General features: G+C 38.7%; 1 protein-coding gene across 2 annotated transcripts in view; it reads right to left on the bottom strand.

Moving 5' to 3' along the window:
• SLC24A2 (solute carrier family 24 member 2) overlaps positions 1 to 24097 on the bottom strand; it is a 107785-nt gene that overhangs the window by 15503 nt on the left and 68185 nt on the right. The window contains exons 4-6 of one of the 2 annotated variants that reach the window (XM_026073540.1): positions 17184 to 17234; positions 10851 to 10946; positions 8702 to 8790 (exon numbers count right to left, since the gene is read on the bottom strand). In XM_026073540.1, the coding sequence (XP_025929325.1) occupies positions 8702 to 8790; positions 10851 to 10946; positions 17184 to 17234 (236 nt within the window). The remainder of the gene's footprint in view (positions 1 to 8701; positions 8791 to 10850; positions 10947 to 17183; positions 17235 to 24097) is intronic. The other variant, XM_026073541.1, reaches the window with a different exon arrangement.

Genomic DNA, 24097 nt, shown 5'->3' on the forward strand with positions numbered 1-24097 from the left:
CTGAAATACTGAATATGTCAGTATTTACCAACTGGTCCATATCTTATAACAGCTACAGGATATGAATTACAAACATTATGTTTTTAGGCTTATTCTGCTAGCCCAAATGAGATAACTGAGATAAATGAGAACTGAACTAAAAATTCTCATGCTTGTACATGTCTTGTGTATTCTGACTTCTGACATGGTTAATCAGCACAGAATTAGCATCAGGTCTCCCATAGAAAGGGAAACTTCAGACAGGGACTATTTGCAGTTCAATTTGCTCATGCTGAAGCATAGATATTGCACCAACTATGAAAATGTTATATATTTCTTTATCTGATAGTGCTGCAAAAGGCTGTTGAACTTTTTTTTTTTTTTTTCACGGAAGTGAGGAGCTCTGTACAAGCCAAGTTTTCACAATGAGTGAACCAAGAAAAAAATATGATATCTCAGAATGTTACCTGTCTCAAATTTAAGTATTGTTGTTCAGTATTGAGATTGAATTTTTTCTTTAGAATAGCAAATCTCAGATTAATTTATTTCACTAGAAAGGCAGAGAACAGAGGCAATTAGAGCCCTACTGTGGCCTCTGGGACAGCTTCAAGCCTCTGCTTCAAATTTCTTCTCCATGACTTGGATTGCTCATTTATCTTCTGCTACATCTCATTTGGAAAGAAGGTGAGGTACCAAGCTACAGTAGTAGTGAGCAATATCCAAGTAGCTAAGACAGAAAAMAATGTCTTTCCTTGAGAATTCTGGAGCAAAATTCAATCGTGGAGTAAAATTCAATCCCTGAGCTTTTAGAAAGCATTCTGCTTATATGGGTCGCTCCCCTTAATGCAGTTAATTTGTGTTAATCTTCTCTGCCCTGTGAACTGGCTGAAAAGAGCGACCTTTTCAGCAGAATCTGTGGGAACAAGCAAGGCATGGGTTGGCTTTTGCTCCAGATTCTGTTATTACTGCCTGTATCTGCAAATACCTGAAAGCACAGCTCCCAGAGCCTATATGCAATTTTCTCTGCCCAAGTTGCACCCAGCACTCTTCAGTGAATTTGAAAAGAAATACTTACAATGTAATATTCAAAATTACAGTCAGCTCATCAGTGGAAAGAACAGCTAGAGCAGTGAAGAGATACAGCTGACTATTCTGATTTTCAGGTAAATCAAAATGGCACACAACAGAAAAAAACGTAGAAAAGGCAACTCAGTAGCCTTGGAAAAATAAAGTTCAATCCCTTTTGACAGCAGTGCAATCGCATTAAGTTACAAAGATGTATACCAGCAAACGAGAAGCAGGCATTCATTTTAGGCTGCGTGTGGCAACTGAAAAGAGTTTTAGTCATTGGAAAACATATTTTTAATGATCAAACAAACACCAAACATGCTGGAATATATCACTGCCTTGCAACAAAGGCTGCTGTCAACTCCTCGCCCCCGCTCTGCAAAATAGAAATGTTTAATATATTCCAAGAATCACAGCCTGTGACAGAGAACACAAAGCTACTTAGGTTCAAATCATGTTAATTTGGTGCAGGGGGAAGGAGTCATTTGGGCAGGGGGGAACTGTGTCAGCCAGAGGCTCTGTCCTGAAATGCACTGCACACCTGCCGCTCTTTGGTGGGGAAAGCAAAATGCACGTTAGCACACAGTTGCTTAGGTAGGTAATTTAGATCCAATGAAAACAACAAAGCATTAGTGGCATTTTCTTATTACATCTAAGTTGTCTTTTAGCTTCACGAAAAAGTTATCTCTGACATGGCTGGCATGTAAACATTTTCCAGTGGGGTTTCCATGGAAACAGGCAAAAGTGTGCGCATGTGTACACGTGAGTGTGTGTGTGTAGGAGGGAGGAGAAGGTGTTATCTTCAGACTGGAAGATATTTTTAGGAAAGCCACAGGTTAGAAAGATTATGACTAAACACAATCATATGTCGGTTAAGAGGCTGGCAGTAGGGTGAAAGGCAATTGGACTTCTCAGAAGGATCACTTTTCTGTGGGGCAGCCTATACAACATTTAATGAGATACTGTCAGTGCCCTTTCAGTCTTCTTTCATTTTGTCATACATGCTCTGTACCAGTCTRTAAATATAACGTACTGTATTACAGAGTTTTCTCCTTTGTGGCAAACTGCTACAGGTTAAAAGGAAGAATTCAAAAAGCAGAACAAAATCCCAAAGGAACACGGAATATCTGGCAGGAGGGAAGGCAAATCCTGGCTGCAAATGGAGCTCGGATATTTTACAGACTGTGTGGTGGGAAGCAGTCTTGTTCCCAGCTGTGGTGGTTAGGCACTGGGAAGGAGACAGCAGCACTGTCCTTCCCAGTAGCTGATCCAGATTTTATCAAAGTGTGAGGGAGATCTGCTGCTGATTTCAATGGGAACGGGATTAAGTGAATATACCTGTCTTGGACAAGCAACTGGATTGCAGGGGGCATTTTCTGGATTGTCTTTTTAAAATCCTGCAAGCAGCAGCAGAACAGAGTTTATCCTGTTGAGCAAAGGCTTGGTCCAGCAAGAAGCACATGGAAAAATGAGGTTCTGGAGGAGAAGAGTGGAGGGAAAAGAATGGAATTAAGGGCCTGGGAAAAAGGGAAAAACAGGATGGTGAAGTTAGGAAAAGACAAGTGAGGAAATCAAATAAAAAAAAAGAAAAGGAAACAAAGTGAAATTCACTCTGGTGCATGAACTCTTGTGAAAGTTATTATTTGATAGTGTCCTTTACTCTGTCTTGAGGTCTTAGGCAGTGAAAAAAGGATGAAAAGAGGAGAAATAAGACCCAGGAAAAATATTAAGGTGAAGAAAAAACAAAAGCCTTAAACAAAGGAAAGGAACTCATGGAATTTGGAGTGATGTACTTTTTTAAAGGGAAGTTTAATTTAAAAATACACAAAAATTAAAATAAAACACAAAAGCTATTTTTTTCCTTTTCTTCCAGTTTCAACCTGAGCCTTCCCTTCATAAGGGGCCTTTGTTYAATATCATACTTTTAAAGATGAGGGCTTATGCAACTAAGATGTATTTATTTGCATGTTCTTTTTGTCATTGTGGCATACATAATTTTTAATGTACTTAATTTCTGACAATTATGAATCATTATTAAGATGCTTGTATCTAGGGATTTAGACTGACGGACCATAGTCTGTGCCAGTGAAAAGTAAGAAACAATGCAAGTATCACAGAATCACAGAAAGGCTGAGGTGGGAAGAGACCTCTGGAGATCATCCAGTCCAACCCACCTGCTCAAGCAGAGTCACCTACAGCCTGGTTGCCCAGGATTGTCTCCAAACAGTTTTCGAATATGTTCAAGCATGGAGACTCCAAACTCTCTCTGGGCAATCTGTTCCAGCGCTCAGACATCCTCATAGTGAAAAACATTTTTTACATTTAAATGGAATTTCCTGTGTTTCATTTTGTGCCCATTGCCTCTCATCCTGTCTTTGGGCACCACTGAAAAGAGTCTGGCCCCATCTTCTGTACACCCTCCCTTCAGATACTTATACACACTGATAAGATCCCCCCTCAGCCTTCTCATCTCCAGCTCTCTCAGCCTTTCCTCATAAGAGAGATGCTCCAGTCCTTTCATCATCTTCATGGCCCTTTGCTGCACTTGCTCCAGTAGCTCCATGTCTCTCTTGTACTGGGAGCCTAGAACTGGACCCAGCACTCCAGACATGTCTCACTGGCAAAGCAGAAGGATCACTTCCCTCGACCTGCAACACTCTGCCGAATGCAATCCAGGACGCGTTGTCTTTCTTTGCCACAAGGGCACATTGCTGGCTCATGTTCAACTTGTTGTCTACCAGGACCCACAGGGCCTTCTCTGCAGAGCTGCTCTCCAGCCAGTCAGCCCTCAGCCTGTCCTGGTGCATGGAGTTATTTCTCCCCAGGGGCAGGACTTGGCATTTTCCATTGATGAACTTCATGAGGTTCCTCTCTGCCCATTTCTCCAGCCTGTCACAGTCCCTCTCAACAGCAGTGCAACCATCTGGTGTTTTAGCCACTACTCTCAGTTTTTGTGTCATCTGAAAACTTGCTGAAAATGCATTCAGTCCCATCATCCAGGTCATTCATGAAGATGTTAAACAGTATTGGTGCCAGGATCGACCCCCTGGGACACCACCAGTGACTGGTCTCCAGCTGCACTTCATGCGGCTGATCACACCCCTCTGAGGCAGCAGTTTAGCCAGTTTTCAGTCCACTGCACCAACCACTTATTTAGCCTGCACTTCATCAGCTTGTCTATGAGGATGTTATGGAGACAGTATCAAAACCTGAAGTCAAGATAAACAACACCCACAGCTCCCCTCTCATCCACCAAGCCAGTCATCTCATGGAAGAAGGCTGTCAGGTTGGTATGACTGTGCTTTTTGTGCAAGAGGGAAAAACATAAAGATCATAGTGAAGTGTGACAGTGGACGAGAAAGAATTAGATTCCCATGCACATCTTGTAGATCCTCAATGCAAACGTATTTTAGAAATACTGGATGATTTGCTGTGGGAGCACAGCTATACCCCAGGCAACAGTTTTCAGGACAGTTTCTCCCAAAGACAAATTTGCAGCTTGCTTCCTCAAGAAGGACAGTGCCTCTGATCTTTTCAAGTCTAAATGAACGTCACTGGGATGTGCAGGTACTAAGAGTAAACTGTCTAAAGGTATTCAGGAGTCTTTATCCCACACAGAAAGAAATACATTAGTCTAAGTAGCATTTATGGGTCACAAAACATTTCTTTGGACATATACAAGTATAAAACTGGGGAGAAGTGATTTTTATACTACATTTCTAAATTATGACCCTACAGCACTTCTTTTTTGCATCAAGGTAAAGAAAAATCATCAAGAATTCAAGCCACCAGATCAAATTTATTCATGAAGTGGAGGCAAATGATGTTCAAGGTCAAATGGTGGATACTTGTTCATAAAAGGACCAAAATTCCAGAGTTTGTTGGTCAGGATTAAACTGTAATGAACCACTCCTTGTGGAGGGAAGAGGAGGAGAAGCTTTTGTCAAAGACTAGCTGGCATATTAGCCTGTGCCTTCATTATTACTTCCCAGAACAAAGCTGCTCGTTAGAACTGGTACCATTGTCTTCAAAAACATGCTATGTCGTAGAGATATGAAGTGTCTGCACAAAGTCTGGAGAAGCTGGAAAGAAGGCTCAGGAGGGCAACGACCAATTTCCCTTCCTCTAATTCTAACTGCCATCAAAGAAAAGGCCATGTGAATGCTGTGTGTSTGATCCTGTTGTTGCTTACACTATTACAACTCAGGAATAATCCTATTAGTGCCCATGAAGTCAATATACAAAGCAGAAGGAAACTGAAGAGTGCTGAGTTCATCTGTTTCTGTTTTCTTCTTTCTTGTTTCCTGGGGGGATGAACAGCTACAGAAGCAGTTAGATATTTTGGAAAAAGGCAGACTTCACCTTTGTGCAAGCTTTGGTTGAAGTAAAGTAAACAGATTTTCCTTGGACGTCAGTGGGAGAAGCAGAGGATCTGTTTTTCTTTGCTTTTTCCCTCCTGACCTTTATTCTTGCTCTTTTTATTGTCTAAATCTCTTTTCCTCTCTCTCTTTCTGTTTGTCATCTCCTACCCCTCTCTATGATCTGCTCTGTTTTATTAACTTTGACCAAGTATCTCAGAAGGTCAGAGCTGGCTTCAGGGTGATGCCACAGTTCAGAAAAGCATACCAAGAAGCTGTGCACAAGCAGCTAGGCAATACGTTGAAGAAGGGTCACTGTACAGTCGAGAATGGGAATAGAACCTCACAGGCTCAGTAAGGTCCTAAGTGCTAAAGAGATCTATTTATTTTTTAAATAAACAGAATGGATGAGCAGCTAATTATTATTACAACTTGTTTTATTTATTTATTTATTTATTTATTTATTTAAATTACAACAATGGATTCCAGCACATCAATAACTGAAATAGCCTGAGATAGCAGCAACTGTCAGGTTATCACTGGAAGAGGACAAAATTAGAAAGGCCACCAGGGAAGAAGCCAGCATGGGCTGTCTCAAAATGTTATTAGGGGATTGCTATCTGTTAGTGTGACAGCAGACGCCTAAAATCCTTTCTTTCAGGCTGACAGAGCTGAAACTGCAGAATCACTCCTGCATCAGTTACGGGCCTCCCTGCTTGGTCTGTCTTGTCATCCTGATAAGGATAAATAATGCATCCCACCTCTGACACAGCACAGCACATTTTCAGAATGTCCTAATGCTTGCTGAATTTAACACAAAAGTTCTAAAACCTGCCTCACTGAAAACTGAAGATGTCTAAAGGAAGTTGGGAGGAGCAGGGGGGATGACATTGCTGAGTAATTTATTCCTGCAAAATTTTATCTACTTATCCCGCACTTGTTTGAAATTGAAACCATTGTCTTGGATGATGAGGCTGCTTGACCTTGCAGATTTCTGAACAAGCTCAGAAACCCCTTCATTGTGAAGCAGAAGGATAGCATATGGACACTGCTGTGAGATATGATTGCTTATGATTGCTTTTCCATCATTGTTTTCATTGAACAATCTCAGAGAAAAACCTTACGAGGCAAGAGCAGTTTCATTCTTAAGCTTCTTTCTTCCAGATCTACTTGAATTTTTGCATGTCCTACATACTAATTTCTGTACACCTTATCAGGTTATACCAAGCTATGACACCATGATATCAGTCTTCAGGAACAGAAGTCTGAAAAATACACTGCTTTGGATTTCTTACTTTTTTTGCTAAACTGAAAAAAACAGTCTAAAGATATATTTCACTGCAGTGGTGAAGCCAGACTCTCAGAACAGGGTCCAGATGGATCTGAAAATTGATCTTTACTTACCTTAAAAAGTTCAGTGTTAAAGTAATGTGCAAGTAGAGTGCTGAGAATTTTTATTAAATAGATTATACTCATCTTGTTGTTTTGTTGGCCTGACAAAGATCTTTTATGTGGCTTGTCAGTCTGGACAACTTAGACTAACAGAAAATATAATTAAAYGTTCTACTATGCTCTCCTTTCTGCATGAGATTCATTATCATTATGTGATTATTCAGGATATCAAAAACTATCCCGCTCTTTTAGAACCTGGGTCTTGATTCTCTGTTCCTTTTTCCGAGATCAAAACTGTCTGCAAGTAGTGAAGAACTAAAGATATCTGTCCATATTTGGTGCACCAGCTGGCAATTGGCCATAATTATCTTGTCATTTTTCCACTTCTAGCTTTGTAAGGCAAACAGAAACTCTTCCTGGAGACATCCTATTATGTATCACGATGTTTTTTCCCAGTCTTGCAGACAGCTGCACAAAATTGGATGACCTCTCCTGTTGTAAGTATGTTCCAGGAAAAACTATATTCCTTGTGAGGGATAATTGTGTTTAGGAAGTGACCAACAGAAATAAATAAACAAACACTGTTACTTRTATCCCACTTTTACTTTTTCCTGTGTCTTGCAGTACCTTTCAAGGAAAGAATTTTATTTGGCTACAGTGACATTGCTCAGGTCATGAACAAGTCAAGATTGTTTCTGATTTAGACTAACAATCTTAATAAATAAAAAGTAAGTGAAAGCAACTAAAATATAAAAACCTAAACTCTGGACTATTCAAATCAAACACAGCAATTGCCTTTCTACTTCATGATTTTGCTGTAGGTAAATGCAAGATAGCCCATCCTACTTTCAGCAAGGGGAGGCTCCTGCTGTGGCACAGACCACTGCTCAAGCTTCTCCTGCAGTAACTCTCTTGTGTCACTACAGCTTTAGGAAAAGGCTGAGAAGTCAGCTGCACAAACAAAACCATTATACAACCATTGTACAAGCTTCTGTGTCAAAGACTATCTGTAATGAGACTTTTCCTGTGTGGGGGGACGAGATTTGCTCTCTTCGTCTAAAAGGGCAGTGCCCACGTTTAGCAAAGCCAATTCACTAGCATTTTTCCACTCGTTTGCCTACTTGGGAATTAGGTGGGATTTATAACATTTAAAAATTTTTTGAATACGTTAAAAAAGGGGCTGAGAGGGCCAAATTTTGCAGTCTGCTACACTTGAGAATTACAGCTTATTTAACACAGAAGTTAGCTCATCTTTATAGTTATTTCAGTAGCTGTGTGACAAACACAGTTATGCAATTACTTGATTATTGTCTACAAAAGGTATATATTAAAATAAGTAAATTTAAATATTTAATGTCTTCTTTCACAGAGTTTAATTCTTATGAATGAGAGTCAAAGAAATACCAGTATAGTATATCTCATTCAGCTTAATTTGTTAGCTGTCTTAAGGTTTTTGTTCAAAGACAGAATTGAGAAGGAGTTAATGTACAGTTCTGTTGTAACTACTTTTACCCATGCCATGAATTACAGCATCAGAGGCCACCTCTTAAGAGAGCAAGTTCTGTGCAATGTGATGATAAAGAGACAAGCAATTTCCACTAGCTGTATTAAGGGCTGTGGACACAACTTCTTGTCTGATAAGCAAAAATACATTTCCTAAAAGAATCCATTCCAGACTACCAGACTTACACTGAAGGGCAGAGGGGGCATGAGAAAAACTTTTTTATATGGCAAAACACGTTCTCATACATTGGGTTTTGTTGAAAATGAAGATTAAACATACTGTAGCCAGTCCATAACAACAGCTCCTTGCTATTAGGATGCGTACTTTCAGTGAAAAGCAGAAACAAGCACAGAATATATCTACCAAAATTAAAACTAAAAAGAATAAAAAAGACATTAACCTCTTCTTCAGCGTTATGGGCGATTCCATTCTGCACTGGTCCTGAATCACTTGGTGGTGTTACTGCAACTTCCACTTTTGCACTTTTTTCTGGGGCATCATCCATAATAGGAGCACGAAAACAACAGAACAGAATATTATATAACAAATCTAYTAGTGAAATTGCTGTCATATATTCATTCAGTCTGTCTAAATCATCAAATACTGATGGTGGACCAATACCTCCTTTACAAAAATGACAGAAAAAAATTCTGGCTTCTTTTTGACCAGTACATGTTTTGAATACAATTCTGATCAGTGGTGACTTTGCTGTTGAAGAAACTATCCTATTAGCACTTACATTCTAGAAATATTTAAATTATTTTATGACTTTGGAAAATATCCAGTGCTCTTAACTTATGCTTTACTTATGCTAAACCCAGTTTACATATGGTAAACTGAGTTTTTAAGGTCAAAACTGACATATAGCATTCTATCCAGACAGTAAAGAACATATCAAACATAAAGAACATATAATTTTTATAATACACTACCTATGAAACCTCTGCAGAGGTATGGCGCACTATACCTTTGCAATTAGTAAAGTTACTTCCCAACAGTATTTGTATTCTTTCCATTTTTACAAATATGTGGGAAAAGAATAACAGGATGATCCAATACCTTCATAACAGAATCCTACAGCCTTCATACAAAAMCTTTACAAGGATTAGAGGAAGAAAACAGAGCCTTTGGGTTCTGAATCCAGATTTATTCAAATTTATTCTTACCTTGACTATCTCTGAAATCTCTAATCAATAATTATCTCTTTTGGTATGTACTAAATAAAAATGCCAATGGCCAAAAATCCCTTGGACAACATAAAGTTATAAAGCACTGTCTAACTCGGGTTCAACGTGCCTTCTGCACAGAGGTAAATACACCTATGTGGTTGCATTACTGCTACCCTGAGATTAATCTTAATTAAAAATCGGATTGGAGTGCCAGGCTATCTGTAATTATTTCAGTGCCTTTGGGTTGTCTCTTAACCCCATACCCAGCATTATGGTGCATTTACAGCGTATCTCATCCAATTGCTTGATTCTGGAGGCAAATTGTGCCTAAATATAGCACAAGGTCAGAGAAAGTATCAACTGATAAAATGGTTCAGATTTTATCAGACACATTGGCATCTGGTTTTCTAATGCAGAGAACATGCAATGGTCAAGTAGAGAAAAGAGAGGTCATGGTAAGGATTTCCTTTTAATATATGAACTTTGGAACTAAAAGACAAATTCTTACCCTTAATCAAAAACCATAGTAAGCTGATTTTGTACAAGAATAGCATATATGGGCCTGACTGATTCTCTGCAACTTGCCGATGCCCATATCAAATCCTAAATGTGAAAGTTTTTTTTCTTTTTCTGACAAGAATGCTATCACCTAAAATATGTATATTCCTAAGCAGTAGTTTTGACCTCAGGAACTACAAAAATTCATCTATAATACACAGTAAGTAACCTGTGCAAAATTTTTAAGGGGTTTCACTTCTCCACCAGAAAATTCTTAGGGCTCCATGAACTGAAAAGTGCTGAAACCTGAGTTCGGATAGATAAAACAGTGCAAATTGCGTATGTGGCAGGTTTCATTATGTATGTGGATAGGGAAAAAATAAAATCAGAAGATGAGCTGGTAATGCTATAAACCAGGTGTGGCTACCAGAGCTATTCGTTAGCCCTGTGGGGATGCTGTGTATATGCAGAACTGCTGAGCAAACCAGGTTTTGTTTAACACGACCTATTACAAGCAAATAACGCAGCACAATCTGCCCCTGCACCAACCTTTCAAAGTTCGGTAAATTCACCGAGTTTTCAAACTCAAACTTAGAGTAAGTTTTGCCCGTTTCTCTCATGTCAAAATCAGCACTACATCTTTCTCTGCATTTTCCCTGCAGGGTGTCATTCTAATGTCTTAATCAGCCTTTCTCTTCTTGCACGTCACTCCCAGTCCTGTCCATGCGTTTTACACTCTTTCMTATATGTAATCAGAGTACTTTTTACTAGCTTATCATAAATAAAGCAGAGGGGGAAATTTGGCTCTAAGGATTTTCAAGCAAAATAAAACAGTGAATAAGCCCTCAGGGACAAGTGGTAAATCTGCACTGCGACACTCACCATGATTAGCATCTCCGTTCCGCCTCTCACTGTCTTCCACCTGGCACTTCTTTTTGGCAATCTTATGAAGAATTGAGGCCCTCTCCTTGAACTTTCCTAAAATAAAGCATTGTCATTATTCAAATGCAGCTGTTTTGAGAGGCTAGGTTTCCTTGTGATAGCTTAGGCTCCATAAATCAGTGCAGTAATCCATTTCCATCTCTTCCCAAGCACCTAATATGTTATTAAACACTATCTGATGTTCTGATATATACTTATTACTTATATACTGTATCTGATACATTATTTTACTCTTTTTTATGGAAATAAAAATATAAAAGTTTTTTTTTATTCTGAAAAATCAGCAAATAATTGAAAAATAAATTGAAAACAACAAAAAAAATTGTTTTTCTTCTGAAGCAGTCACTGAAGTTCCATCTATGAAAGTGCTGGTGTAGAATTTCAGCCTAAACAGAAGATGAATAAAGATAATAAGCAGAGTTTCAGGTCTGAATTAGGAGCACAGTAACACAGAATTTCAGAGGAATCCATAAATCATGTCATACTGATTGTGGTTCATTTTGTCACTTTGCATTCTGCTGTGCCCCTGTGACTACTACAGACACTTCAGAAGGAGAAGAAATCTTCACAATAAATGATTTTCATGAAAGCTTCTCAAAGGAAAATGTTCTTCTCAACCTGCCAGATGGTTGACGTCTCCCATCAGGTCATCCCTGGAGAAGTTAGAGATCTACTYGCAACTCATCATCTAGACTGTCTCTGGGGAACTTGTCCCATCCTAAGAGAGAGGTCTCAGGTCCTGTTACTCTTTGTCGGTTATTGAGTCCAAATGACGTATTCAAACTAGACAATGTCAAAGATGGCAAACATTAAGTGAAATTAACTCAGTTCTTCCTCTAAGTTGGTTATCTTATGTAAGGACTCTCTGGATAGGTTATGACAGTTTATGTTTTGTAGGAAGATGCTGTATGCCTCCTTTTCTATTTTTATTCTCATTGCCATTACTCTTCCAGGCTTTTTTTCTCTTTGTTTAAATATAACTGGATAACTACAGCACAGTACTCTTCTAATTAAAAACACTAATACCAGCCAGGGCTCTTGCCTGTTTTAATTCTTAATCTTAAAAAAAAAAAAAATCCATTGAAAGCAGTCCAACTCTTGCTGTCCTTGCTGCAAAATGAATGCAGGCTTAAGGCCAAAAGATATTTCAATGGAATCAAATAATTGATTAACAGTGGGAAGCAGAGAGAAGTCATGAATGAACTCAGTGAGTTGGATAATGCAGAGTCACTGTTTCCAAGTTAAAATACAAGACATGCAAGAATGAATCATGGGTCAAGAAACAAATCCTCTCTTCCCCTCTCACAAATGGGAGCTTATCAGAAACAATACCATTACAAGAAACTGGTTCAAAACTCTGTACCAACACTTTCATATGCACAGAAGCTACATTCTACTGCGCAAAGGGACTAGCAGATATCACTTGTTGGGAAGTGGAATTAATTTGTCAACAGCAAATCACTTCAAAAGTAATAAAAATAATACAAAGATCCAATAAATAGCTGTAGGCACTGCCCCTTCTGCAACCTCTATCTTATCATAAACATATCATGCTCCAAAATAAAAGTTAGCATTTAAGAATACATTGCAAACATCTTCTTTTTTGGTATAAAATGCCTCGAGTAAAGTTGCCTGCAGAAGAGCATTGCAGAGTAGAACACAATGATAAATTGTAAGCCATCTCCTTATTTCAATGCATAGGGTCAATGCCAGAGATTTTAGTTAGAAAAGGAAGAAAAGGAAGAAGAGGAAAAAAAGTGAAAGAAAGGAAAAAGAAGAGAGAGAAAGGGAAGTGCTCAGGTTATGAGATGAACTGAAGAGAGAAAGGAAAAACAGAGAGAAGTAGAAAGAAAATCGTATTTCCAAATATTTTATGCTGAAATGCTGGAAAAGTCAAGCCTGTTTCTAACTCCATTTGAAGCACTGGGGCAATTAAAAAGAGCTTATCAATAAGCATGTTTAGGTTTTCAAAGSTGCCTGCATAATTTTCATACACCTTGCATGTCAGTTTGCTCATAGATTGCTGGTGGTAGGTTTCGGAGTCCAATCTTGGCTTCACACATTTGAGGATTTGGCTTATGATGCCACAAATATACAACTGCATTTTTGGAAGCCATGCAAACGAAGAAACTGAGACTCTTCCTGAAAAAGATCTGTGGAAGCATCCACATCTTCACCTACTCCACGCTAGTTTTAATTTAAGGTTCAGTTTTAAACAATTTAATTAAAATAATGCAGAGTTTTATAGGGATATTCTTGTTTTGTTTGGAATTGCTTAGTTTTGTTTAGAGAAATTTGAGCTAATATTGAACTGAAAATGAAATGTCTCTACAGAGATTCACTCTGCTTTATATGAGCTTAAAACTTGTTTTCCTCAATTTTTGTTGTATTGTCAAGGGCCTCCTTCCATGCTGATTTTTTCTTTAGAAGGAGTTTCCTACCCTGACATTACCATTGTAAGATACACATCCACCACTTCATTCAGGAGACTGTTCCACAGTTACAAGTCACTGTCATGGAAATTAAACTGATTATTGGAAATGGAAACACTATTTTTCTTCATTTTTCTTTCTTAGAAATGCATGGTTTGTCTTACATAGTTTTACTTTATTCCCTTCCATTTGATTCACTCAGTATAGGTGAACAAGCAGTGGAAAGAAATGATTAAAAGACAAAATACGGACTATCAAAAGTATAAAACTGAAGTGCCACTGCAGGAAAGCACTACTGCTAGCCTGCATGAGGGTAGTGACATACAAGCGGAAGTGGAGCCTCTTCCTTCCCTTTTCCTCCATCAGTTAAAAAACAAAGCTAAACAAAACTTGTCTGGCAAAGGAGAAGCCCAGGTATGCACAGACCCACCAGGGAATAAGACCATCTCAGGATATTTCTAAATCATTCATATTTAATAGAAAGCCCCAGAGGTTTAACCTTAGGCACAGATCTTCTCTCATGCCTTTTTCTCATCTCCAGGTGGGATTACTATGACAAGCCATAGGAATTTCATGTAACTTTTTCTTTCTATTAGAAGCTAGAAGCCTGGGTTTTGTCTTTAACAGTCCTATGTACTGTGGGTTTGACTATGTAAAGTAGTTTTTACATCATCTGCTACCATGAGAGTTCAGGTCAATGAAAATTCTTGACTCCACACACCCCAAACAGGATAAGCTATTTTAGAAAATTCTTTCATTAATCTAGATTTGCTGAACTCAGACCAATTTTGCAGTTTGTTTCAGTTTGGGTGGGGCGGAATAAGAAGGAATGGGAGATCAGGGACAGGTGGTTGGCAAAGAAGGTAGCTTAAAGCTAAATTGGTTATATTTGAACACATGCAAACAAATCAGTATTGTACAATATACATGTGCCTTGATCTGCATGAGTAACTCCAGCTGGCATCTCTGAGTTCGCCTCCTGATCAAGGTTATATTAAAAGTCCTTTGATTGCAACCCAGGTTACAGACTCAGATTCTCTGGGTCAGAAGCCTTTGATTTGACAGAAAAATATTTTGGGAAATTCACTGGTTTAAAAAATTCAATACTACCATTTGTCTGCTTTTCAGCCTCTGACTAAATGCAAATTACTACATCTTTGCAACACTAGCACTGCAGCCAAGCTTTCATGAGTCACAGGATGTCAAAATTAAGGCTGTCTAGGCAACCTAAACTGTGCCTACCTGGCCTGCTGGTGGACAGTTAGGGAACGAAACTATCGGGTCACAACCGATCAATTCCAGAAATCCTCCTTATACCCCTTCAGCTTTAATGCTAAAAAGTCACCGGTGTCACATGAATGCATGAATCTGCACATACATGCAGATTTTTCATGTTCCCATGTGGTAGGGTATATTTTCTCTCCAAGTTGGGCCTGTTTAATCAGCAATTAATCTAAAGTCAGTTTCAGACCAAACAGGAGCTAACAAAACAGCAGAGCTCAGTTTTAAGACCTAGAGCACAACGGTCTTCTGACTATTTCACTATATCTGTTATTGTCACCTTTTGCCTCTGCTTCTTCTGACACAACAGCAAGAATTGATGTGCCTTGTGTGACTTCATCAGAGGATTTAAAGATTTGTCAGCTCTCTTCACTTAGGGTTTGGGGACGCTGACGTAAGAATGTACTGTATTAGAAAAAAAAAAAGGATTTATAATTGGGTTTACACATTCCTCTGCCTAACTTAATGTATAAAAATGTAAAAAGCTCAGTTAAGAAAGGAAGATAAAGAAGAAAAAAGGATAATGAAGTGTGATGCAGAGTGATGGGGATTATGTTTTTGCATATCCAAATGGAAAGTTCAAGATATAGCGTGCTTTGATCTAAGCTCAGCTTCTGGGATACACTATTCATTATTTGCTTTTTGAAGACATGTAAAAATGATGATGACGACAGTTGTATTTGGGAAGCTAACCCATATCACAGACTCTTGTCAGTGTTAATACTCCTAAAGACAAAAAGCACTTCCTTCCTTATTTTTGCTACTGGAAGAAAATGTACAGTAGGTCTTTGATTATTTATTCATGAAGGGTGCTCTCTGAGGTGACACTGAATATTTATAGCATTATATTCAGTCTAAGCATGGTAATAATATATAGCAGTTTTACAGAGCGTACTTGCATGGATATTTTCCCACAAGTAGCTATATTTAACTACCATTAGGGTATTTATACAACTCAGAAGTCTATTGATGTAGTGACTACTTTGGAAACGGTAGACTTAGTACTTCAGAAAAAAAAAGAAAAACCTCAATGTATCCAACTCTGAGGCTACAATGAAAAATGACATTTGTAACTTGATTGTGATAAATATTGAGATGACACATACCGCAAAAACTTTAGCTCTGGTAGCTGTATCTGAATGGTCTGGRTTAACAACTCATTTCAGATGCTTGAGAGGAGTATTTAAACAACTTAAACACCAAAATGTCCAGTAAAATCTCCTCTCAAGCATCTATTATCTCATGCCCATCCTTGTAAATTGGACAGTGAATTTGCCAGCTGGGCAACTGTGGATAGCACTCCAGCTTTCCCTGTCGTCCGTATGAGCTGGAGCTTGCACCTTCTCTAGAAAAAATCAGCGTCTTGCAATAGCAGGCACAAGGGTGACAGGAACCGCCTCCAAAAGCAGGGCCCAGAATAGTATGGTTATATTTCAGTGAGTATCAACAGCACATGTAGAAAATGGGAAATAGTCAGAATCTAACATTTGCTTTTCCTGGAGAAATGGCCAGGAGTAAGTCATATAATGAAGGTTTTCTTAAAACATTTTAAAATCAAGATCAGTCTAAACTAGAAAATAATCTAAGCAAGAAAGTAGCTGTCTTTTTTAAAAAAAGAGAATCTAGCTGTTCATCATATATTCCCATGGTTAAACTTAAGAATTTAGGAATTTAAACTTAGGAACAGGCGGTTAACTTTTCTACAGGCCTCGCGCTTATCTCCATCTTCCAGCAAGCTGTTCACTGCAAAACTGAACACCCATGAAACCATCTGCCTGGCGCTGTAATCAGAGAGCTGCACAAAAGGCCTTGATCCTACCGACAATCAGGTCTCAGCTGAGGAAAACTTCCCAATTGCAGAAATGCTGAGTGGACTTGGACTGAAGCATGTGGTGGAAATTAAGCATATGCTTAACTGCTTTCCTGAATTAGCATTTTAAACAGCAATGCTTTTGACTCAGCTGAAAAATTCCCTGAGATTTCACTGAGCACTGATTCAGGCCCTAATTACTTCCTACTTGTATTGCAGAATCAGGATTTTATACAGTTTTTGTATTGTAATTAAGCATACAATTAATATTCTAGAAATAGTGAAGCCTAGKTTTTTTTTAAAAGAAGTTTATTGATTACTTTTGAATAATACACAAAACTGAGGTAATTTAATAAATGTTTTCAAACTGAGTGATTTGAACATCCATAAATGAACTCATCTTCTTGAATGCACTGTAAAACATGACATAAAATAAGCAACTGTAAGCTATATTATACAGTTCAGTAGAATTTGTGAGTGTGGATTTGCATGTTTGTCCTTCTTTAATAAACACATTCTGTTGCATTTCCTTATCTGAAAGAAGCAAAACTGAAAAGCTGATGACAGTAACCTGAAAAGAGAGCGACAACTGATCACAGTGACAATGAAATCATGCAAAAAAGAATTATTCAAAAATGAAGAAAGGGAAAATAGGATAAAGTAAAATGAAAGAAAAAGCAAATCCACAAAAGGTGCTCAAAGAAGGACTTTACAGAAAGCTCATACAAACAATTCTAAAATATTTCTTACCTTCTTCAGTCATTGTGTCATAATATTTTAGGTTTCCATATGATCCAAGCTCTACAACATCACAGTAAAAGACACAAAGATAAGGAAACAGCAGACATTCAAGAAATGTACATGTTTTTGCATGTGCTTCATAAACTTCACAGCGATTATGCAAAAAAATTCTGCAGGACAGCGAAACATGGATTACAGAAATAGCAGAGCCTTTCCCCCCAGGAAGTTTCACAAGTCACGTGGTTTAGATAAATGACCTGCTAGACTGAGATCTCGGGAGAAGTGCTGAAATCTAAAATTCAGCCTTTTCAAGGTGATTGCCAATTTTGGTGTCTCCATATATGGGGACACATAATAAACCTTGACAGGACCTGATCAGCAGGAACTTTGGAAACTAAGCCTTTTAACATGTCTCAGGTCAGGCATTTAAATATTTAGGCATCCAAAAAAAAAAAAAAAAGCATTATCTAAAGAATCATGATTCTTTATATGAGAATATAAATCTTCTTTTATGAGATGCTGTCTTACAAGCATTCTGATAGCAGTGCTGATGCTGACTTGCTATATAGGAGTTACTTAATTTGACCACTCTCTTGTCATGTGTGAGATCAGAAAAATTGCATTTACTCACTTCATCAGGTGTTATAACATCTAAATTAATTAAATCATTAATTAGATCTGAATATCTCACATTATTACGGTCTATCACAGTAGAGGAACAAATGGAAAGCAGAGCTCCCCAGCTCCTTAGGACTATGCTTCCATGTGACAGAATCTTGTACAAAATCACCTTTCTTCTTCAGATGTTACTTTAGATTTCATTTCAGTATAAAAATATTCTTTTTTCTTAAAGTTTTGCATGTATATCAACACAATAATTAATATAGGTTTCAAAATTCTACAGAGCAGGACAGAGAAATATTAATGCACAAAGCTGAAAAATTTGTAAGCAATTTCACTCTGTTGTCATTCCTTATGTAAAGCTTTACAACTGTGCTTCTAAGCATTCAACCTTTAAAACAGTTTAGTTATAAAAAAATGGATATTTAACAATTTGATATGGGTGTTTTCTATGCAATTATTCTCTATTTATGTTTATGAAAGTACTTAAGCAAACATACAAATGCTAGCCAATTATTTTGTTTTTAGCTGATGCACTTCATGATCTTTCAATATTTTTTCCACGTGGGAGAATTTCAATGGAAATCTTGCTTTTAATTTTTAACTCTAAAATATTGTGATGATATGCAAATCTGRTACTTTAAAAGATCCAAATTTTTATTAATTTGCAGATACTTGAATCTGCAAAACAAACATTTCTTATATAATTTGTACACAGAGAGAAAGCTTTATGCCATGTAACTAAAAAAATACAAGCTTTTATTATGGTTAGAATTTTTAAATTGAATTACACTTAACTGTAAAGATTGTTTCAGGGACATACTTCAAAAAAATCCATTACAAATACTGATATAGTCTTGTTTGCACAGTGTAGTCTGTCCTTATTTGCACATAAGTATGCCCATAATCATATGGCATTACTCTAAGTCTCTCAGGGCAAAGAAAGATGTAATTTAAAGAAATAATTTTATATATTGCTTTAAAATGATCTAGTTATTCATGTACTATTTTGTAAAGATGTTCTTAATACTGTAATATAATCTCGTTTGCTGCTTTTATGTAGAAAAAGCTGTTGTCCTAATGTCTCAATTTTAGCCTGAAAGGTCCGAATTCCTTAYCCAGGGAAAGCTCCTGATCGTGTCAGGACAGACTTCCTCTGTGTAAGGCGTCAGGAACCTGGCGTGCTGCTTAATACTGGGACTGGGCATCCCTGATGACGGGGGCCCGAGCCCTTGATTGAACCTGTTCTCACCGATCCCTGCCTCCACCTGTCCGTGACCAGGTTTGCTAGAACCTGGGGCGAGGCGTCCACTGGAGGATGGAGACAGGCGTGGGAAACCRATGCCGAAAGAAGCCAGAGAGTAACGAGAGCAGTAAAATGCAAGTGCATGCAGGAGGCAAGGCTGCGAGCGACAGGGTGGATGAAGTCACGTCTCCCCCAAAACGAGCTGGGGGAGAGGGGAAGGATGGCACTGAAGGTGGCACCCCGGCTGCAGACCGCAGCATTAACACAGCGATAGCATGGGACGTGGTGGTGGCAGCCACCGCGCCAAGGACCTCTGACTTAATGGAAGAGACACAGAGGAGCTTTCAGAGGGAGCCCACAATAATGGCAAATTATGCTAAATCTCCAGCAGAAAGGAAAGCAGCAGCAGAAAGGCATGGTAACTGAGGTACTGGCAACCAGGTTTAGATCTGCGTTTGCTTCTGTCCCGTCTGAAATGAGAGATATACAACAAAGAGGAAGGAAAAACAGGGGGCTCTGACCTTATGAAAACAGAGAAAAGGTACAAACAGATCCACGCAAGTGCGCAACGCTGACGCTAGTCATGTCCTAGGCACTCATACAATGCCAGCAATTCAGCACGCCAAGCTTTAAACTAGGTGAATTCTCGCAGTTAGCAAAGCTATTTCCAGGAAAAATCTAATCTTGTTGGTGAGATTACACTCCTCAAAGCTTTTATAGTCCTATATCCAGAGCAGAATATTTTATACAAACAACAGCACTGTGATGATGCTAGAAACTGTCAGCTGCACTTACTCACACAAATTGTTTTGTTGATTTCAACAAAAATATGTGCATCAGTGCTGCTCAGCAACACCAGAGGTAAAAGAACTGGATTCTAAATCATTATAGTAAAAAAAATCTAACAACAAAAACACTCTCACAGATCAACCAGACATCTAAATTTGGCTTGACCTGGTACATCAGCTTTGTGTGGTACACTTTTTTGAACACAGCTCCTGGAAGGGATCTTCAGAAATGACTGTTCCCAGCAGTTTGCATGTGCCATACACCATGGAAATATTTGAGAGCTAAAAACCAGATGCCCCCAAATGGATCCTATATGATGTCACTGATTTTAAAGCCCTCTTGAAATTTGTTGCTAAGATACTATTACAAATTAATATTAATCTGATGAAAACGTTCCAAAACAAAGGTTTACTTAATTCATAGTTTACAGCTAAACCCAGGCACCCTTACTGCCTCCAATGTACAGTACTCGTTTCTGCTGTAAAATTTGGGAGTAAATCTAGTCTTTAGTGTTTATTTTTGAATTTTCCTATTGTAACAGGACTCTGTTTAACATGAYTCTAAGTAAACTCCAACTGAATTTAAGTGCTTTTTAAAAAAATTTGGTAGATTTGAAAATGTTTTCAGCTGTTAAAACCACTGGATATTATATGGAACTGGAAATCGGAAATACTGTGATAAAGGCTGCTTGGAAAGAGACCAAAAAATTCCAACACCTTGAAAATTTGAGAATTCTAGTTTCGTGAGGTTAGAAGTTCAAATATATTCCCCAACTATTCCTGCACTTTAAAAATATTCTGAATGTTCTATATTGCTTTTACTTTCACCTTAAAGATGTTTGCTCTAAGGAAACAAAGCCATTTTATTAGGAAAAAAAATTCTAATGAATGTTATAATAAATACATGAAGCTCATTCCAAAAGTATTGTATGAATTCCTATATTGCTAAAATCTTGAATTTGAATTTGAGTTCTGAGTAATCTAAGCAGCTTCAAGACCTAGAGACTTTTTATGTTTAGCTATCTGACTTAGAAATTCTGGAGATCTGTCTAACACTGATTTAAATTAATGCCTACTATATATTTGGAATTGCAAAATACTTTAAAAAAATCCTAAAAGTTTGAAAAATTACAGTTTTCATACTGGTCCTGCTTTCCTAAAATGTCCCTACTCTCAACTTTGAAGCACTATAAGACATTTCTTGCAGGTAACTGTGGTGGATCATAATGAAATATTCCCTTGCAGACTCTTTCAGGTTTGATGCTCCTTTCTGAAGCTCAGCGTGCAGGATGACTTTAGAGATCATGGAGAGGTTGTAAGGAAAGACAGAAAGACAAGATATTTTATTTTTTTCTGAAATGTCTGTCAGTTTCAGTGTCCTGTAAAATCATAGTGCAGCCAGCGTGTCACGTATGTAAGCAGCTTCTATCGGACAATGGGGAAAAAGGCTGGGAACACCGCTTTTGATATCTTCTTCCTTCCCCTCCTTCCTCAGAGGACTGAAGCACTCATTAGAAACACACAATTATTAGGGCCTGCTGCTTAAAACAGCACTGTCTAGCCCCCCGCGCCACGCAGCTCCCGCTGCGGGGGCCACCGCAGGCAGCCTGGCTGACAGTCAGTATCAGCGTCCCTTCTGGTCTCGGAAAGCGAAGAGGATGCAGAAGTGCAGCTTAACAGCCCATCCTGGGCAATCACATAGTCATTGAATTAATTTCTTCCTTTCTGCATATTTTCAAGCCAGAGGAGAACAGAGGGTTACTGGTAATTTTGCCTGACATTCCTGAAGGATTATGACAACATCTGCCATTACCTCTTATTTTCTACCATATATGTAGTTGCTACACCATATCTAGGTAAGCAGAAAGAATAATACCATTAGTCAATGGTGCTATATTAGTTGTAATTTCAAATAATACACCTAATTACTCAGTTTATTTTTGCCAGGTGCATTCAATAAATTTTACAGGTACTGTCTGTGGTGAAACACTAACTTCTGCCTGTTAATCGTTGTGTCCCAGCTCCCATGGGAAGAAAGTGTAGCCAGTATTTCCAGCTCCTTGCTCTGCTGCCATGAGGGCCTCAGATATTGACTGAAGTCGCCCCCGGTTATGTCAGAAATGAACCTGGCTTGGAGTTTCTCAGAATACTTGGTAAGACACACAGCTATTTTAAAGATAGCAACCTGTACTGCTACAACTGTTATCCTAAAGATATTAACAGTGTGTACCCCTACACAAAAAATGTTACCTCAGACTCTCAGAACTTCAGGAATTGGGCCTTTATATTTGTAAACACAGTAATGCATTGCAGGTTTCTTAGACAAGCGCAAGATTCTGACCTTACATAAAAATACACATCTGCATCAAAATTCTTGTCACATTTCTTCTATATACCCTAAGGGAATTAAAATCTTTGATGTTGATTTATTCTTTATTCAAAGTAAAGCTGCTAAAGAGAAATCTCTGAAGGTAATCCCTGAATTTTTAGTGCAACTCCACCGCTGTATTTTCTGGACCTTCCTAGTGTCTGATTTCTGCAGTTATGAAGGTGTTGAGGCATAATCTTTTTTTAAACTCAGTGACAGCTTGGCTTAAAATTAACTGTGAGACATTTGGGAACAAGCAGGGTGGCAGTGAGTATCTTTTTGTGTATCGATGAAGATTCTGCCTATATCACTGTGTCTGTGACTCATGTGTGACATTGGTAATATTGGGAAATAACTTCTTTTAAGATGGTAGGTACAATACTGGTGGTCATTTTCAGCTCTGCTGCTGGACAGTGTGTAGCTGATTTCAAGAGCCAAACACCAATAAACCAATAAACTCAATATCTTATAACTACCTTCTAAAGAGCTATATATCCTTCACAGAATCACAGAATGGTTGAGGTTGGAAGGGACCTCTGGAGATCATCTAGTCCAACCCCTCTGCTCAAGCAGGGTCACCTAGAGCACATTGCACAGGATCGCGTCCAGGCGGGTTTTGAATATCTCCAGAGAAGGAGACTCCACCACCTCTCGGGGCAACCTGTTCCAGTGCTCTGTCACCCTCACAGTGAAAAAGTATATCCTCACGTTCAGATGGAAGTGTCTGTGTTTCAGTTTGTGCCCATTGCCTCGCGTCCTGTCGCTCGGCACCACTGAAAAGAGTCTGGTCCCATCCTCTCGACACCCTCCCTTCAGATACTTGTACACGTTGATAAGATCTCCTCTCAGCCTTCTCTTCTCCAGGCTGARCAGGCCCTGCTCTCTCAGCCTTTCCTCATAAGAGAGATGCTCCAGGCCCCTAATCATCTTTGTGGCCCTTCGCTGGACTTGCTCCAGTAGTGCSACATCCCTCTTGTACTGGGGAGCCCAGAACTGGATGCAGTACTCCAGATGTGGCCTCACCAGGGCTGAGTAGAGGGGGAGAATCACCTCCCTCGACCTGCTGGCARCACTCTTYCTGATGCASCCCAGGATACCATTGGCCTTCTTGGCCACAAGGGCACATTGCTGCCTCATGCTTAACTTGGTGTCCACCAGCACTCCCAGGTCCTTCTCCGCAGAGCTGCTTTCCAGCAGGTCAGCCCCCAACCTGTCCTGGTGCCTGGGGTTATTCCTCCCCAGGTGCAGGACCCTGCACTTGCCTTTGTTGAACTTCATGAGGTTCAACCAGTCTTATAATCTGCAAGGTATCAGAAGATGAGCACATCCTTCCCATAAACAAATCTTAAAGAGTGATAGTCACGCAGATACTGTAAAAATGAATATAGCCTAGCAACATTGCTTGCAAACACCTTTATGACTAATGTTAGCTAAGGAACAGTTTCACAGGACTCAGCCTTAACTTTACTTATAGGACCATTCCTGTGAGAAAAACTGAGATTTTGCCTAAGTCTTTGTAGGTTTGGGGCTATTGGTACAGCAGCAAATGGACAGTATAAATCTTTTCTGGGTTTTCATACCCATAAATTCAACCTGTGGAAGGGTTAAAAAATGTAAAATAAAAGGGAGAAGAGAAATTAAAAAGAGGCTAGAAACTGATAAGTAAAATTGAGAGTGAATTTGCAGTCAAGAATTATGACTTGAAAGCAAAAAAATCCTGTAAACATGAATCCTAACCTACTTTTGGAGACAGAAGGGATTTTTTGTGCAAGAGGTTGCACACACAACTCTGAAAGTCAGTTCCCGACAGTCCTTCAGAGGAAGCAACAAAGGCTTTAATTTGGTAATCCACGCTTATTGTTCAGTAGCCTGCTGAGTGCAAGCGGGCTCAGRGAAAAGG

Source organism: Apteryx rowi, unplaced genomic scaffold, assembly GCF_003343035.1.
Source record: "Apteryx rowi isolate R43461 unplaced genomic scaffold, aptRow1 scaffold_37, whole genome shotgun sequence".
Lineage (NCBI taxonomy): Eukaryota > Metazoa > Chordata > Aves > Apterygiformes > Apterygidae > Apteryx > Apteryx rowi.